The sequence below is a fragment of the Sarcophilus harrisii genome, chromosome 1 (genome assembly GCF_902635505.1).
Source record: "Sarcophilus harrisii chromosome 1, mSarHar1.11, whole genome shotgun sequence".
In the NCBI taxonomy this organism is placed as follows: domain Eukaryota; kingdom Metazoa; phylum Chordata; class Mammalia; order Dasyuromorphia; family Dasyuridae; genus Sarcophilus; species Sarcophilus harrisii.
The window spans coordinates 119,347,498-119,363,707 of record NC_045426.1 but is presented as its reverse complement, the minus strand read 5'-3'; the positions used below and the strand labels follow the sequence as shown (position 1 = coordinate 119,363,707).

The following is a 16,210-nucleotide window of genomic DNA, read 5'->3' as shown; positions in this document are numbered from 1 at the left end:
ACAATGAACCAATAAAGTAGACTGGTATAAGAAGATCAAAGGAAAAGTTGCATCAAGATACCAAAAGAGGAAAACCAGTACAAAAAGAGGGTTCAATAGTGTCAAATGCTGAAGAAAGGTTAGGGAGGTTGGAAATTTTAAAAAAAGATTAATGAATTTGACAATTAATATAACCTTGGAGAGCGAAATTTCAGCAGAGTAGTGGCAATAAGTAGTTGAGGAACTCAAAGTGAGTGTGGAAGAAATGTAAACACTGAGTGTACAGTAATCTTTTTAGAAGTTTAATATTGAAGGGGAGGAGCGATATGAGAATAAGTCAAGTGGGTGACAAGGTCAGTGCAAAAGAATAAAGGAAGTGTAAAAATATAAGCAAAGGGAAAGGAGTGATTAGAGAGGATATGAATTATAGAAAATGACTCTATGAGAAGAGGAATAAGAATAAGGAAAAAAATAAGAAAAAAAAGCACAAGAGAAGGAGTTAATTTGACAAGAAATAGGGTAACCTTGTCCTTTGAGAATGGAGCAAAGACAGGATATTTTGGGGAGAAATGAGAGAACTTAGGAAGGAGAGTTCTAATTTTCTCATTAAAGTAGGAGGTAAGGACATCTTCAAAGGTAAATGGGCTGATACTGAGGTATGGAGGAGAGCTGGGAGAGTTTGGAATAGCTGTGGTGATAAGCCTGAAAGAGAATCAGTTAGAAATGAGTAGTAAGGTTGAATAGCATGACTTTTTAGTGGACTAAGTATGATTTTTGTTATTTCTTTAAAAGAAGGAATAGTAAAAAGAATAACACGCATTTGAAAGTTTTGAAAGTGGAAGATAGTATCTTCTCAAATTGCTTTACTTTAGAGTCAAGATTGCAAGGGAAAGAAGTGAAACTAAAACAGGCATGGTATATGGCGACAAAAAATGAAATCAATGGAGTGCAGGACAAAGGGCTACTTTAGAACAATTTCAACAGTGGGAAGAATTAGAGGGCAAAGGATTATGATCAAAGAGGAGAATTTAGAATCTGCAATTTTTAAGGTCAGATACAGGTTGGCCTTGACAGAATCCAAGGCCCCTTCTGACATTCCATGATTTCTCTGTTCCTCTGTGTCTTTGAAATGCGGTATAGACACCAACAGTTTATAAATTAATTCCTATTTTAAATGTTCCAGGGAATATGGCTGTAAAGAACCCTGTGATAATCTTTTTGAAGAACACTTTTTGTGACAGAAGCAAAGGAGAAGTACCCATTAATTTGGAAATGGCTAAACAAATTGTGATGCATGAATTTAATGAAATATTGTCAAGATATAAGAAATAAAGACTACAGAGAAGCATGGGAAGACATGAATTGATACAAAGTGAAGTAAGCAGAACCACAAAAGCAATATGCTCACAAACCATGACCAATGTAAATGAAAAGAACAATGATAACAAAGTGATCAAAACTAATGCCATGAAATTACAATGACTTAGGCTTGATCCTAAAAAAGAGAGATAAGAGGTGGTAGATAAGAGGGTGAAACAATGAAAATCATGTTACACTTTTTCATTATATTGGCCAGTTTTGCTGAACTCTTTTCCCATCTCTTTATTATCAGGGATGATTCTCTGGGAGGAGATGGAATAAGGAATAAATTGGGAAATGAGGGTAGTATAAAAACAAAATGATATCAATTAAAATGTACTTTAAAAACTTTTTTCAGGGAAAAATATTTATTTGTCTTTTGTTTAAATTCTGTCTATAGGAAACCAAAAAACTCTAAAGAATTATCTGCATTATCTTCTTTATTGAAGGGAATGCAGTTTACAAGAAAGGGCCTTATTCTTGGACTTGGAAGGTCATTATTCAAAACTCAGATATGTTACTTACTCCCTTATCCTTGAACAAGTCACTTTGAATTTTTAGGTCTAAGTTTCTTCATCTGCAAAATAAATTAGAAGATCTCCATTGTCCTTCCAATTCTAAATCCTATGATTATTATAGATGAAGGGGGATATGTTAACACTATTCTCTTAAATTAATTCCTATTAGAGAGTTTTAGTATAACAAGAATATCACTTGGAAACACATAAAGATCAACAGGGAGATAAACAGTCACTGAATTTTATAGTTAAAATGGTCACTGGAGAAAATGATTGAGGCAATCCATTAGGATCACATGGAGAATTTTGGTCATGTGTTATACAAATAATGTGAGAACCTTGCTTTTGGTTCTTAATAACCCAACACTTCTGAGAAGCATTCAGGTTCATTCAAACATTTCTTACTTCCGGGGTAGAAAAAAAAAACACAAAAAAACAAACCAACCATTAATGCTATGAGTTGAAAAAATCTCACTGCATATTGCATTGTCAGCAGTTGGGAGTTAGAAGTCTATAATAGCAAGGGATTAGATTCTACTAAGAGCAAGTCCACAAACAACACTGAAGTAAAAATAACAAGTTGGAAACCACCTTAGACATCATCTAGTCCAACCCACTCCTGAGCAAGTTTCTTTTCCATCATGATGGAAAAATGGTCATACAATACATTTGGAAGAACTTAGTAAGAGAGTCCCACAACGTGTTGAGGTAGTATAACCTTATTTGAGATAATTATGATTATTAGCTAATTTCCCCCATTAACTGAGAATTAGCTGGATCAAGGATTTGCCAAGCCCTGCAGTGAGTCTGCCCTTACTCTTCTCTTGTTGATTAGATGGAAAAGACTAAGGGCTTCCTTTGAGGTCTCCCATGTCAGGGATTCCTATGTCTTCCTCCTCAACTAGTTTCCAGACCATGGGAGTACAGTACATTGATGGTGAGGTAGACTTGTGATTTCATTGCCTTAGGGAATTTCTCCTACACAGATCAGTGCCTGCTTTGAGGATACAGAATTTTTCGTGGAAAGAGCTCTGACCCTTGAGTCAGATGGCTTAAAATCTTCACTCTTATCTTGAACTCTTGTCTGAATCTGAGCTTCTAGAAAACAAAATGGGATATGTGGAGGTGGTGAAGGGAAGATACTGATATGGAGTAATGGGATCTATTTTAAATACAAGTTCTGCCACTGAATAATTCTGTGATGTGAGGCAAAATCACTTGATTTTCTTGGGCCCTATTTTACTCTACCATAAAATGAGTGGGTTAGACTAAAAAGGATCCTTTCCTGGTCATATCAATCCACTAGGAAAATTTGTCCATTAATAGAACACAAAGCCATTCAATAGAAGAACAGACTGTCTCAGCATGTGGTGAGTTTCCTATCACTGTAGGTTTTACCAAGGAGAAATCAAGCACTTACTGAATTAAATAGAGTTAAAGCATCACTTATGATAAAGGCATTAGTCTGTCCCATAAAGAGCCAGTCTGAAGGGAGTCAAAAAACTTTTGATTTTTACTGATGAAGAACTGTTAAAGCATAAGATCCTTATAAATTCTGAAAGATAAAGTCCCAGAGATGTTTTAGAGGAGATTCCTATTCAGGTAAAGGTTGGATTACATGATCCTTGAGACCCTTTTAAAATCGATATAAACTTGATATACTATGATTATCTTCAGCAATAAATCTTAGGATCCTATGGCTAAACCTTAAAGTAAGTATGTACACACTTTCATGCAAGTTTTTCTTTGTGCCATGTTGGTATTTCCTTGTGCAGTATTTGTGTGTGTGTATATGTGTATGTGTGTGTGTGTGTGTGTGTGTATGTGTATGTGCATGTGTGTGTGTATGTATATGAATGACACAAGGAGAAACCTGAAGAGAGGAATAGAACCTTCAATGATTTTTGGGGGGAATAACTGTAGCACTTCATAGTCTGAGGAATGTAGATAGTGCAAGCTTTCCAGTTAATTTAACCTATTCTTTTTATACTCCTAACTCCAATAGTTAGACAGGAAATCTCTCTTTTTTTCCATAATCTGCCTGCAACTTACCCTATGTCTTACCACATTCCTTTCATGAACCTTACATTTACCTCAAGAGTTAGGCAGGAAAAATCTCATTTTTCCCATAATCTGCCTGCAACTTAACTTATGTCCTATCACATTCCTTTCATGAACCCTATATTACCAACAAATTGATCTACTCTTCATCCTCATTCTTATGCTATTTATGCCTCTGGCCACATTCCCTCCTTGCCTGTTTAGATGTTCTCTCTTTCTCTTTGTCTGTTGAATTTGTTCCCTACCTGCAACTTCCAACATGGGCACCATATCTCTTATGACTTTCTCTAATTTCTCTTCTCCCTGAATGAAATCCTTTCTCTAGTCTCAGATTCCTAATAATACTTTATTTGTCTGTATCACTTCTCTTATGAATTCCATTCCTGTATCATTATTTGTGTGCATGTATTCTATTCAATTTGATTGTCAATATCTGAGGCACGAGGGTTTTTTTTTTCTTTTTTAAACTTGCCGGTTCCTTGAACACAGTAAGCCCTTGATAAGTATTTGTTGAATAGACTTTGTTCAAAACAGTATGAGAATCAGTTCCTCTCCTATGCAAGTGACATATCATCTGCTTTTAGCAAGACTTAATTTGCTTGAAAAGTCTTACTTACCTCACAGTGCTCTCGATAAAGACTCTGCAATGATTTGATATCCTCAAAGGTAGTACCATCTGGTAGAGAAGATATTTCAACTTCTCCAAATTCTGGAAGTGCTCTAGATGCATCTGTTACCATGACAACAGAATTAAAAAAACCATTGTGGATGGTTCCAATTACAGCTTAATGAAAAAAAATCAAGAACATAAAGATTTTGTTTTTGTAAAGTCAGGGTCCCAAAACCTAAGACTTTTCATATTTCCATCTTAATATTTTACAATCAAAAGCTAGCAGGAGGAACAATAGAAAAGATAAGCTGTGACCAGAACTATTGTAACAAGACTGTTTTGGTTATATAAGAGAAACAAACTATTGTGGGTGAGTTTTTTAACCCTAAAGTTTCACTAGAACTTTTAGAAATAGCATAGAGTTTTCCATTTTAGCAGATATGCCATACATATTTACTTAGTACATATGAATTAAAAAGTCTGACACTAATTCAGATCTTTAAAAAAAAAAAGTATTTGGCTAAGAATGAGCCAAATCCTCATGTTGTACTGGATATATAACTTCAGCAGAAAGAATATTAGAGTAGATTTAGTCTATAATGAACCATGATATTTGAAGAAAAACCTGCTGCTATTTTGTAGGTTTCATGATCCTACTAACAGCTAATACACATTATATCTTAACATACCTAAAAACTGTTGATGATGCTGACTTTGGGCAATTACAGTTTGCTCAACAGATGTGCCTGTCTGTTGACCACTTCCCGTGAAACCATCTGCAACCCCATCCACTTTCTGCATAGGCTTGTACCTTAAAATATGGAATGAAAGAACAATAATAACAACAAAGAAATTATTCTTTGAGTCTTCAAAGCACCACACCACACAAAAATGACTAAGGCATGTGACTTAATTCTGCTTTCTTTTATTACTCATGTTGAAGGGATTTCTCTAAGATTAAATAGACTTTAGAAAGTAGCATTTAAACATGTTTTCAATTCTACTTTTCTCTCAGAAACTAACTGAAATTGGGAAATCCAAGAACAAATAATTAAAACAAAGAGTTCCAAGTATTTTCTTTAGATTAAAAAAGCTTGCTCATTGTGTTACAGGAGAGACCTTGGGTTTTCCAAGGCTATCTCCAGGCTGCAAAAAGTAGAAAGTTTTCAAGTTTTAGAGTTTACAGACAGGTCATATGTTTTTACCTTGGGGTGAGACAAGGAAATTTAGCACTCTAGCCTAATGAAACTAATGCCTATTGAAACAGAGGTTAAAATGTAGGAAGCACTTAAATGAACACTTGTTGAATTGAAGTACCACTTATGGTAAAACATGTTGGTCTATCCTGTAAAGATCCAGCTTGAAGGAGGAAAGAAACTTTGATCCTTAGTAAATGAAAAGGTGGAGGGTCCTTATCAATTAATTCCAACCTTAATTTATTTTAGAAGGCTTTCCATCCTCCTCAATTCATTCTACTTAATTTGGTTTTAGCTTCATTATTTTCAGCTATGAATTTTAACTTTGCTAATAAAATAGACTGAACTTGTTTAACCAATTTAAATTAATGCAGTTTGGAGTTTAAACAATAGAGGTGAAAGGAATTTGCATTATTTAGCTTAGAGAAGAGAAAGCTGAAACAACTTCCTACAGATTTCAATTATATGAAACTTTATTATGAGATTATGGGGAAATTATAAAATGGAGACCAGCTGTGTTTTGATTGCACTTCTTTATTGTCTATTGCATCCAGCAAGTATATCATGGGTGCAAAATGACCGCAAACTTCAAAACTATTATGAAATTTAAGATTAGACAAGAAAGACTTCATGGAAGCTTCTTCTTAGACTGTGTTTATAGAAGGCAAACAAGCTCTTCATCTTAGTAAGACAATTCTTAAATTCTTAAGGAAGATAGTGAAATAATTTTCCTTTGAGTTATGGTAATACTAGCTATATCAATCAGATAATGATGATATTAGAAGCACACATTTATATATAAGATCTACTGCATCCAAAGCTGTTTCCTTTAAGCCTCACAACAACTTTAAGAGATATCTACTTTTCCTTATTTTATAGACAAACATATATAGACATATATAGAGACAAAAATATTGTGATATAAAGAACTCTGGACATGGGGTCAGAAGACCCTTGTCCCTTGATAAGAATTCTAGTTCTGTTTTAAGCATAATTTAAAACATTACCCCCAATAAGATAATAAAATGCTTTTATTATCTCCCTCATAAGGTTGTTGTAAACAAAGTTCTTCCTAACTTGTAAAGAATTACATAAAGGTGAACTATAATTAAAAGGAAATGTCATAGAGGTTAATGAACTTGATCAAGATTACCCAACTTGCTAAGGGGCTGCACTTAAACCCAAATGTCTTAACTCCAAATTTGGTGCTTTTCCAATAAATAACACATATCCCTTTGATAACAGCAATAATAGGAACTATATTAATAAGGAGATAAACATTTGTAATGATAACAGTTTGTATAGATATAAAATAATGGAACATAGAACATTGAGAGTTTTTTCAAACTTACTCTTGTAGAAAGAAAAAATCAACAATAAATCAACAACTAAGAAGAAAATTCAACTTTTTTTGAGTTTCAATATTAATTTTGATTTTTTCATTAAACTATCTTTTTTCTAATAGTTAAACAATTTTGAATGAACTTTAAGACAAAATATTTTGTTGCTGCTAAAAACTGATACAAAAATCAAATAAATATTTATCATGTTTATGTCATATGTATTCTTTAAAGAGTGCATGCAAATCGAATCTCTGTGAAATGAATCATGCTTTCCCTTGACTTACATGGTAAGCTGAGGATGCTTTATTTTCATTCTGACTGATTTTCTACTGGCAATGACTCTTGCCATTGAAACATAACTTCAAATTTTTCTGCCTTCAACTACTCTGTCAAATAATTCATCATCTGTAAATATTCACTTAACTGCAAACATTAGGGAAGCTCACTATTTAAAGAAAGTCTTCTTGATTTGGGGAAGGGGGTTAAGACAAATCATCACCTTCATAAATTATGTTTGAAGCATTCAAAGCTATTGGTTGGCATTTTAAGAAAAAAAAAAATGGAATAAACCTGGACCATATCTGAAAATCTGTGCTGCCAGAAGAAAAAAAAAAAAAGACCTGTGCTGTTGCTAATGAAGAAGCAGCTCTTGGTTTTAAAATTAGTAAGAAAGAAATGATAATTTTAACAGCTTGCAACTCCATGGGTAACCACCAGCTAAAATTGTTAATGATTAAGAAATCAAAGAAACTCTAATGCTTTAATAACTTAGTGAATGCATGAAACCTGTCACTGAAACATAAAACTTGGAAGGTTATTAGGAATCTTTTCAATACGGAGCTCATCATAGTGTTACATGGAACTTGGACAGTTGTAACTCTACTTTGAAAGCATCATTGAAAACAGACAATATGGCTATGCATGAATACTAAAACATCATAATGGAAGGTGGAAAGTAACACAGACTTATCATCAGAATTGCCAAATTTGCTTCTCTACACTAATGAAGGATTTTAGGAGGAAATTCATCCCAAAATTTTTACAGTAATTAACATTGTATGTAGGAAGAACAAAATCATCCTTGAACAGATAGAAGGACATTCATCCCAGTCTGCCTAAGTTACTTATTTAGTAACTATGTAACCCTGGGCAAATCATTTAACCTCTTATAGGCCTCAGTTTCCTCTTTTTCAAAATGAGGGGATTTAAATCTAAATCTGTGATCCTACAAACTATCTTAAAGAAATATGTAACTTATTGTGAATCACAGATGAAAAAATTATTCTCACAAAGTGGTGTGATCTGAACATCCCAGATGCAAATGCATAAGATTGAAGGCTGCCCCAGTAAAGGGATAAACAGTTTGGATGGGATTGTGATGACAAAACTAGAGTCAAAAACTGAACAACTCATTAAAAAATGGTGAATTAAGTGACTTTCACTATCCAGTAAAACAAATAATATCTCAGGAGAAAAATTTAAAGTATGACAAAGAACTCTGAAATTGGAGTTAATTGAATCTTTAGAAACTGACTCTCTCCTTCTTCTATGTGTGTGACCACTTTATTCCTCTGGGCTTTAGCTTCCTCATCTTTAAAATAGGGACATTGAATTATAGGAACTCAAATGTTCCTTCCATCTCTAAATGGAAGAAATCCTTTGTAAATAACAATATTGTTAAATGCAGTCTTTAGTCCCTTTCTCTAATTAGTCCCTTCAGTTGCCTATTTTGTAACCATTCTGTTCATAGATTCATCAGCAAACAGTTGGGCAGGAGGGAAAATGTAAGATTCAAATCTACCAATTTTGTTTTTTAGGAGTGGATTTAATACAGGTTTTGAGTAAGGGGAAGGCTGAAACCATTGACTAAAATAAATTCTTTGCCTTATTGTTGGATTTTACTTATTTTATCTCACTGAAAACTGGTAGCATAATACATTGGGTAGGAAATTGGCTTTAGAGACAGGAAAATGTGGGATCAAATACCTTTTCTGTCATTAAATGGCAATGTAACTCTTGATTGATTCAGTTGTGCTTTAAGCAACCCTTTAAAACCATAAACAATGCTAATAGCTTACATTAAGGGTAGCACTTTATGTATCTTATTTCATTTTGTCTCAATCTTCCTGGAAGGTAGATGTGATTATCACCCTAATTTTGTATATGACAAAACAGAAAAAGAGAGAGATTTTAGTGTCTTGCCCAGGTCCCATGGCTAGTTAAGCATATGAGATAGGGTCAGAACTGAGATCTTCTTGATTGCAAGTATGTTATTTTATCCACTATGATAAGTTGTTGAGAAGATTCTAAACTATATTACTAGAGGGAATTTCTGATATCAATAAAATAAGTTCAGTTGTCTCTGTCCCTAACTTTTATTGACTCACTGATGTGGGTAATTATATAATTAAAATATAGTCAATTAACTGTAAAGTATGCAATCTTGTTATAATTTGTTTTTGTCCCTATCCTGAAATCTCTTTTTTGAACACCCCTTTTCCTTTTCACATTTATTCCTGATGCATGGAGCACAGGAAATTTGGGCTCCTTGTTGAGATGGCAAATTACCTCTCCCCTACCATTTTGCTATCCCAAGAAGCAAATGGCTTTATCTATGGAAAAACCAAAGGCTGACAAAGGTAAGGAAACTAAAAATGTGATTATTAATAGTATGGTCTTCAATATGAATTGTGCATTTATTTTATCAAAAGATCTTAATGTTGAAATCTTTTCAAAAAAATTTAAAAACATACTAAATTAAGATATTTATCTTAGTTTTTTGAATATTCAAAATGAGCTATATTTTTGCAAAAGAGAAATTTTACCCTGAATAAGTAATAGCAAAGCCTATGTTATAATGCTATAAGAAGCATATACCCCTATAGAGATTATAAAACAACAATAGGGAATCAATGATATTCCAAGAAACAGTGTTATAGGTTGGAGTGTTTAGTTATTTTTAGTTCTTCTGACTTCAATGGAAAATATGATCATTACATCAGGGACTGCTTTAGAAGCAGAGTGAATACTAAGGCTTTCAGCATAAACCTTCTTTACCTGCATACTAAAGTTAGCTGCTCAGGTGCCATAGCACCTGACTATTATCCATCCCTGGAGATTAATCCAACTCAGGCTCAGCCCTTGAAATAACAGCTTTGAATGTTCCTAGGAAGACTTGCTATTGTCTAGGACCCTTCCTTCTTGCTTCTGAAGCTGTTTAGGAAGCTAGGGATGGTTCTGAGACTGCATGAAGATCTGGCACCTGTTCTAGAGATAGATTTAGTTTTAAGTTTGGGCCAGAATCAAATCTTTATTTCTTGATCTAATTCCATGCCACTGCAGTGGGAGAAGAGTTATAATGGCTTCCATAGGTATAGTAGGATGGAACATATACATGCATGTCTGTCTCCAAGTCATATTCCTGATTCCAATACAGGATATCACCATCTTTGGAGAAGTGTTTCCCAGAATCATAGCTCTAGAGCTTAAAAAGAACTCAGCAACTATCTAGATCAAACCCTTCATTTGACAGAGCCACAGGAATATTAAATGATTTGCTCCACTCTCAAAAAGTTACACATGAGATGTGGACCTGCACTAATAGACAGAGATTTGATACTGAATTTTCACATTGATGAAATCACAGATCTATCCCACCCTCATAACAATGATAATATGATTTCTGTGTAAACATATATATCACATATTTGAAAACAAATTCTGTATTAATTTGAAAAAGTAAAGATGTATGACAAAAAAAGTATTTTTCATTACCTTGTCAAAGCATCTTAGATTGCTGATCTTAGTTGCACAAGAATGAATAAATGAATGAAAAAAATTGTTATGCACTTACTATATGCTAAGCACTGTATTAAACCCTGGAAAAACCTTATATTTATATATACATACCTTACATTTATTACGCGGAGCTTGGAAGAAGTCACGCAATCATACTTTCATAAGGGGTGTAGTCACTACAAATTAATCTTATGTTGTTGTTTTCAACTGGATTCTTATTGCTTGACACCAGTCCTTTTGCTCTGGACCCAGTTCCCATGGTGTATAATATGTTTTTTCTTTTCTCCTTGAACTACCTACTATACCATCTCTTCTTTTCCTTGATTGTGACCCCAACATTATTATCCCTAAGCACTCTCTCCTCCTTTTCTCCAGTCTTGAAGAAAGTCAGGGTCATTCTCCTCACATATACCAATCCTATTTAGGCCTTTGATTCTTATCTCCTTCTGTCTACTACAACAGCTCACTCCTTTGATTATCTTCTCTCTCCCTAGCCATTGAATCTTATCCTTCTGCTTACAAACAGGTTTAGATCTTCTCCAATCTTAAAACAACAACAACAACAACAACTACTCAACTCCTTCTTTACTTGGTCTGACCATCCATTTAAGCTATTGTCTTAAATTACCTCTGTTCCCTTTTATAGTCAAACTCCTCGAAAAGGCTGTCTACACTCATTGTCTCTATTTTCTAAATGCTTATAATCTTGCTCCTGACTTTATCACTCAACTGAAAGGGCTGTTTCCAATGATTTCTTCATTACTAAATATAATTTCTCTATTCAGGACTTTCTGAATCAGAAACTATTAAGAAAACTTAGTATTTCATCCTTCTTGATTTCTCTGCAATCTTTGACAATTGTGATTTCCTAAATGTACCCCTTCTTTTCTCTTAGGTTTTATTTAATTGTTCCCTTTTAGTCTCTTGCAGGATTATCATTCTTGTTCTTCTTTCTATGCCTCCTTGTACCAAGTGACTCTGAAAAGTGTTCTCTTCTCTCTCTACAAATTATCTCATATCTGTTCCTATAGATTCAGCTAATCACACATATGTAAATGATTTCTAGACCCATTCTCTTTGTAAAATTTCAGTTCAATTTTCAATTGGATGGTTCATAGAATTCTCAAACGAAATGTTTGAAATAGAACTGATGTTATCTTTTCCCCAAACCTCACTCCTTTTCTAAATTTCTCCATTTCTGTTGAAGGCATTACAATATACATTTTAGCTATTCAGTCTTTTTTCATTCCTCCCCATTCTTTGTTTTTCATATTAAAGGAGTTGCCAAGTTTTGTCAATTATAGCTTCACAATAAATCTTGTTTCCATCCCCTTCTCTCTACCCATATGACTACCACTTTACTTCAGACCATCATCTTTAGCTTAAATTATTGCAATTGTCTTCCAATTTGTCTGCCTGTCTGACTCAACATCTCCAATGCATCCTTCATATAATTCCCAAATTGATATTCCTAACACACATGTTACTACACTGTTCAAGACATTTTAATGTTTCCTTCTTGCTTTAGGATAAGCTCTTCTGCTCGGAATTTTAAGGCCTTCACAATCAGGCTCCAGACAGCAAACATTTCCAAACTTACTGAAAATTATGCTGTCTCATGTCCTCTACAGTCACACTGAAAGAAAAAATTCTGTTTTTCCATTTCCGTGACTTTTGTTGAAGCTGTCCTCCATGCCTGAACACACTCCTTCCTTAAAAAGAGTTTTCTCATGCTTCCTCCCGTAAAGAAACCTCTTACAAAGAAACCAAAACTATCCAGTTGCTTGAGATTACTTTGTATCTATGTTATATTTAATTTTATATGTACATGTTTTCTCTTAATAAAATGCAAAACCCCTTGAGGGCAGGATTCATTTTTGTAATTGTATTCTCAATACTGAACACAGTGTCTTTCACATAAATGCGTCTTTAAATGAGTTTAATTGAATTCTGATAACTGATATCTAGTTTCTGACTTCTAAATAATTAGTGTCCTCACAAGTGGGGGGGTCTTTTCCTGTGACAGGGATGTGGGACTTCAGTCAAGGAGGACCAAGATGTCATGCTCAGTTCAAATTTGTAGCATGTATCATTGCTGAGATCTCCAATTATGTATATGTTGTGTTCTGTCTCTGAAGCTAAGCAAGTTTTGCAACATACTAAATTCTCAAAGGAAAAGGTTCAACAACCAAAAAACACCCAGAATTCGATAGTCAAGTTGCTCTTGCACATTCTCAGATCCACATTTGCTCTTTGCTTTCCTACTCACTAAGTCACTCTATTATGATTCTTTCAAGAGGCTCTGTGGTATACTTGAAGAGCACAGAAATACCAATAGATAAGAGTAGAGTCCTCAAGACTTACCTTTTTCTCAGATTAGTTCCTCTATTACTTTCCCACTACGAACTACTGAACCATTGTTATTTTGTATGTATGTATATATATATTTCACGTCTTCATAAACTTAATTTTTTTAAATCTCAGATTCTAAATCTTATGCCCCTTTTACTCAATAAATTATATGTTATATGTATTTTGATTCTTTTATCTCAAAAAATGAATTGACACTTTTGATAAACTCTACTTGCACAATCACATAAAATGGACTTCTAGGGGTTTAAACTATTTAAATATTCTCACATGCTAAGTGTTGAGCCAGGCACTAAAATTTTTCAAATTTTTCACAGTTTATTTGTATTTTAGGCAATAAGTTGTCTCCATAAATATGCATCTAAATATATTCAGAGAAACATGCTTTATTCTGTTTATATTACTTCAAAGCTCCAATAATAATATCCTACTTACTATAATATGTTTACATACATTTTGTGATTTATAAGTCATATGGTCCCATCCTTGATTTTATAACAGACTTGGACTAATGTAAAGAAATTTCTTTTATTAGTGTCCAAGTTTCCTCCCCATCACCCACCCAACAATGGGCTAATTGGCTTCAATTAAGCTTATCAATGTTGTCTCTGGATGGTTCCTTAGTAGTGAGAACAGATACCTGCTGGTGCTCTTCTGCTAATCACAATAAGGGGTCTATATACTTGGTAACACTAAAGTTCTTGAATCAATTAACAAAGTACAATTGTAAAATGATTGACTGGTCATTGGAAATAGCTATCAGAAAAAATCCAAGAAAACAAAAGGGTGGACATTATTTGCTTGTCTGATTAAAAAAAAAAAACAACCCAAAAATAATTAAACCTAAAACTTAGAATTTTGAAACATTTTTATGAAGGAATTCCATAACAAAACCTTAATTCTAGAACTTGGTAATAGTCTTAGAAATGCTTAAATTGCTTGCTCATTTATTCTTGTCCTATTTTTTTTAATTTTAATTTTCAGTTATATATTCTCTTTCTCCTTTCATCCCTTCCCCTTTCATCAAAAAGGCAAAAATACTATACTTAATATGCATATGAAGTTATAAAAAACATACTTAGTGATTTCATTTCTAATAACTATTCCTACTACCTTTGATATAATAGGGATTTTTCTAGGCTAAGTAGATTCCAAACTTTATATTTTTCAGTTTTCTTATGTAAAAATATTTAGTCAGCCAATCTTGGGTCCAGACCATTTAATTTAGTTTTTTTTAAACAAACTATTTTCCAAAGGAAGCTTGCTATATCTCTTTTAAGAATACATTGTCAGTAGAATTAGGTTTTATTTTGTGAAATTAGTGACTTAAAAATCTTTTAATTTTGTTAGATTTAATAATTTCTCAATCTACTTTTTAAAGAATTTTCTGCCTCTAAATTACATTCATATACACAGTCATATACACAGATATACAAACATATCTGTGAGTATACATAATTTACACCTATAATTTATACACACTATAGAATTTAATATATAATATATAACACACATATATGAAAGGAAGGAAACTTTTATTATATAGTTCACTTTGCTAGTCTTAAATTAACTTTTTATTTATTTTTTTTAAATTAACTTTTTAAATAATTATGTCAGAACCTCTTTTAAGATCACCAACTGCAAACAAACATATGTTGTTTTATTTTAACTGTCATATGAAAGAATGAATCAAATCACTTAACAATTACTCTTTGATCCAGATATTCCACTGATAGATATATTCCTCAAAGAGGTCACTGACAAAAAGATAGGCCCTGTATATGCCAAAGAATTTATAGTGGCACTTTTTTTTGTGGTAGAAAAGAACTGGAAACAAAGGAGATGACTGTTGACTGAATAATTGTTAAATAAATTGTGATAGGTAATGGTATATTACTGTGCTGTAAGAAATGATGAACACAATGAATACAGAGAAACATAGAAAAACTTATGTGAACTGATATAAAATCAAGTAGGCTAAACCAAAGAAACAAATAACTATAATAATGTAAATGGCGAAAAAAAAAAAAAAGAAAACACCCAAGTACCATAAAACAATCAAAATTCATGAGTATAAAAAAATGAAATTGGTCCCAAAGATGACTCCTCTCCTATTCCTTTGCAGGGCTGGGAGGGGTCATGTAGGTTACATATTAACATCAGATTTTTTTCCTAAATAATGATCAGATTTGATAATTTTTAAAAAAGCAATTATTAATAAATGGTTCTGTGGGAGGAGGGAAAGGAAGAGATATGGGGGGAGGGGAATTTAGAGTATAAATACCAAAGATTTCAAATTTGATTTAACTCAAACAAAGAAGTGTCAAACAGACTTCCAGAGTGCCACCAGAAGCAAATTAATAAAATTTAAAAAAATACAATGGAGCACAGATAACATTAATATATAGTCTTCCAAATCAGCATATATCCTGCAGGGATTCTTCTATATGGTCCATGATTCTAATTTGAGTTTGACAACATTTATCTAATATTATTTCCCATATAGATATGGTTACTTATCATTAAAACTTGAAGGAGCAATTGTTTGTTTAATAAAAGCAACATAAAGACCCTGCTACTTTCCCTCCAAAAAAGAAATCCCTTAATATGTGATAAGCAGTCCTGGAATTCACTTTTCATATAATCACTGAAATATTCATTCTACCTAAAAAACTGCCTTTCTCTAATTCTGCGTGTTATATCTCTCCCTAAAAAAGAAAATTTATGTAGTGAGGATATAGTCTTCCTGGAAATTGCTTTAGCTCTTTCCAAATATATCTCCTACTTGTTTTTCAAAAGGAAATATGAAAGAAGAATGCTTTGATATTTTCATTGTCAGCACTATTATTTAATTATTTGATTAGTATTCTACAAAGCAATATTATGGCCTCCATAAAATCTTCCATTCAGGGTTTAAGAATAGATATGCACTGAATTTTTTCTTTAGCTGTGACTAATACCTGATATGCTGCAGAG

General features: G+C 33.0%; 1 protein-coding gene across 8 annotated transcripts in view; it reads right to left on the bottom strand.

Annotated features, from left to right (window-relative positions):
- Positions 1-16,210, bottom strand: part of RFX3 (regulatory factor X3) — a 314,889-nt gene that overhangs the window by 59,912 nt on the left and 238,767 nt on the right. For all 8 annotated transcript variants that reach the window (XR_004233321.1, XM_023497908.2, XM_031962220.1 and 5 more), the window contains 2 exons: positions 5,217-5,338; positions 4,535-4,647 (listed from right to left, as the gene is read on the bottom strand). Coding sequence is in view for 7 of the 8 variants with exons in the window: in XM_023497908.2 (XP_023353676.1) it covers positions 4,535-4,647; positions 5,217-5,338 (235 nt within the window). In the remaining variant the exon portion in view is untranslated. The remainder of the gene's footprint in view (positions 1-4,534; positions 4,648-5,216; positions 5,339-16,210) is intronic.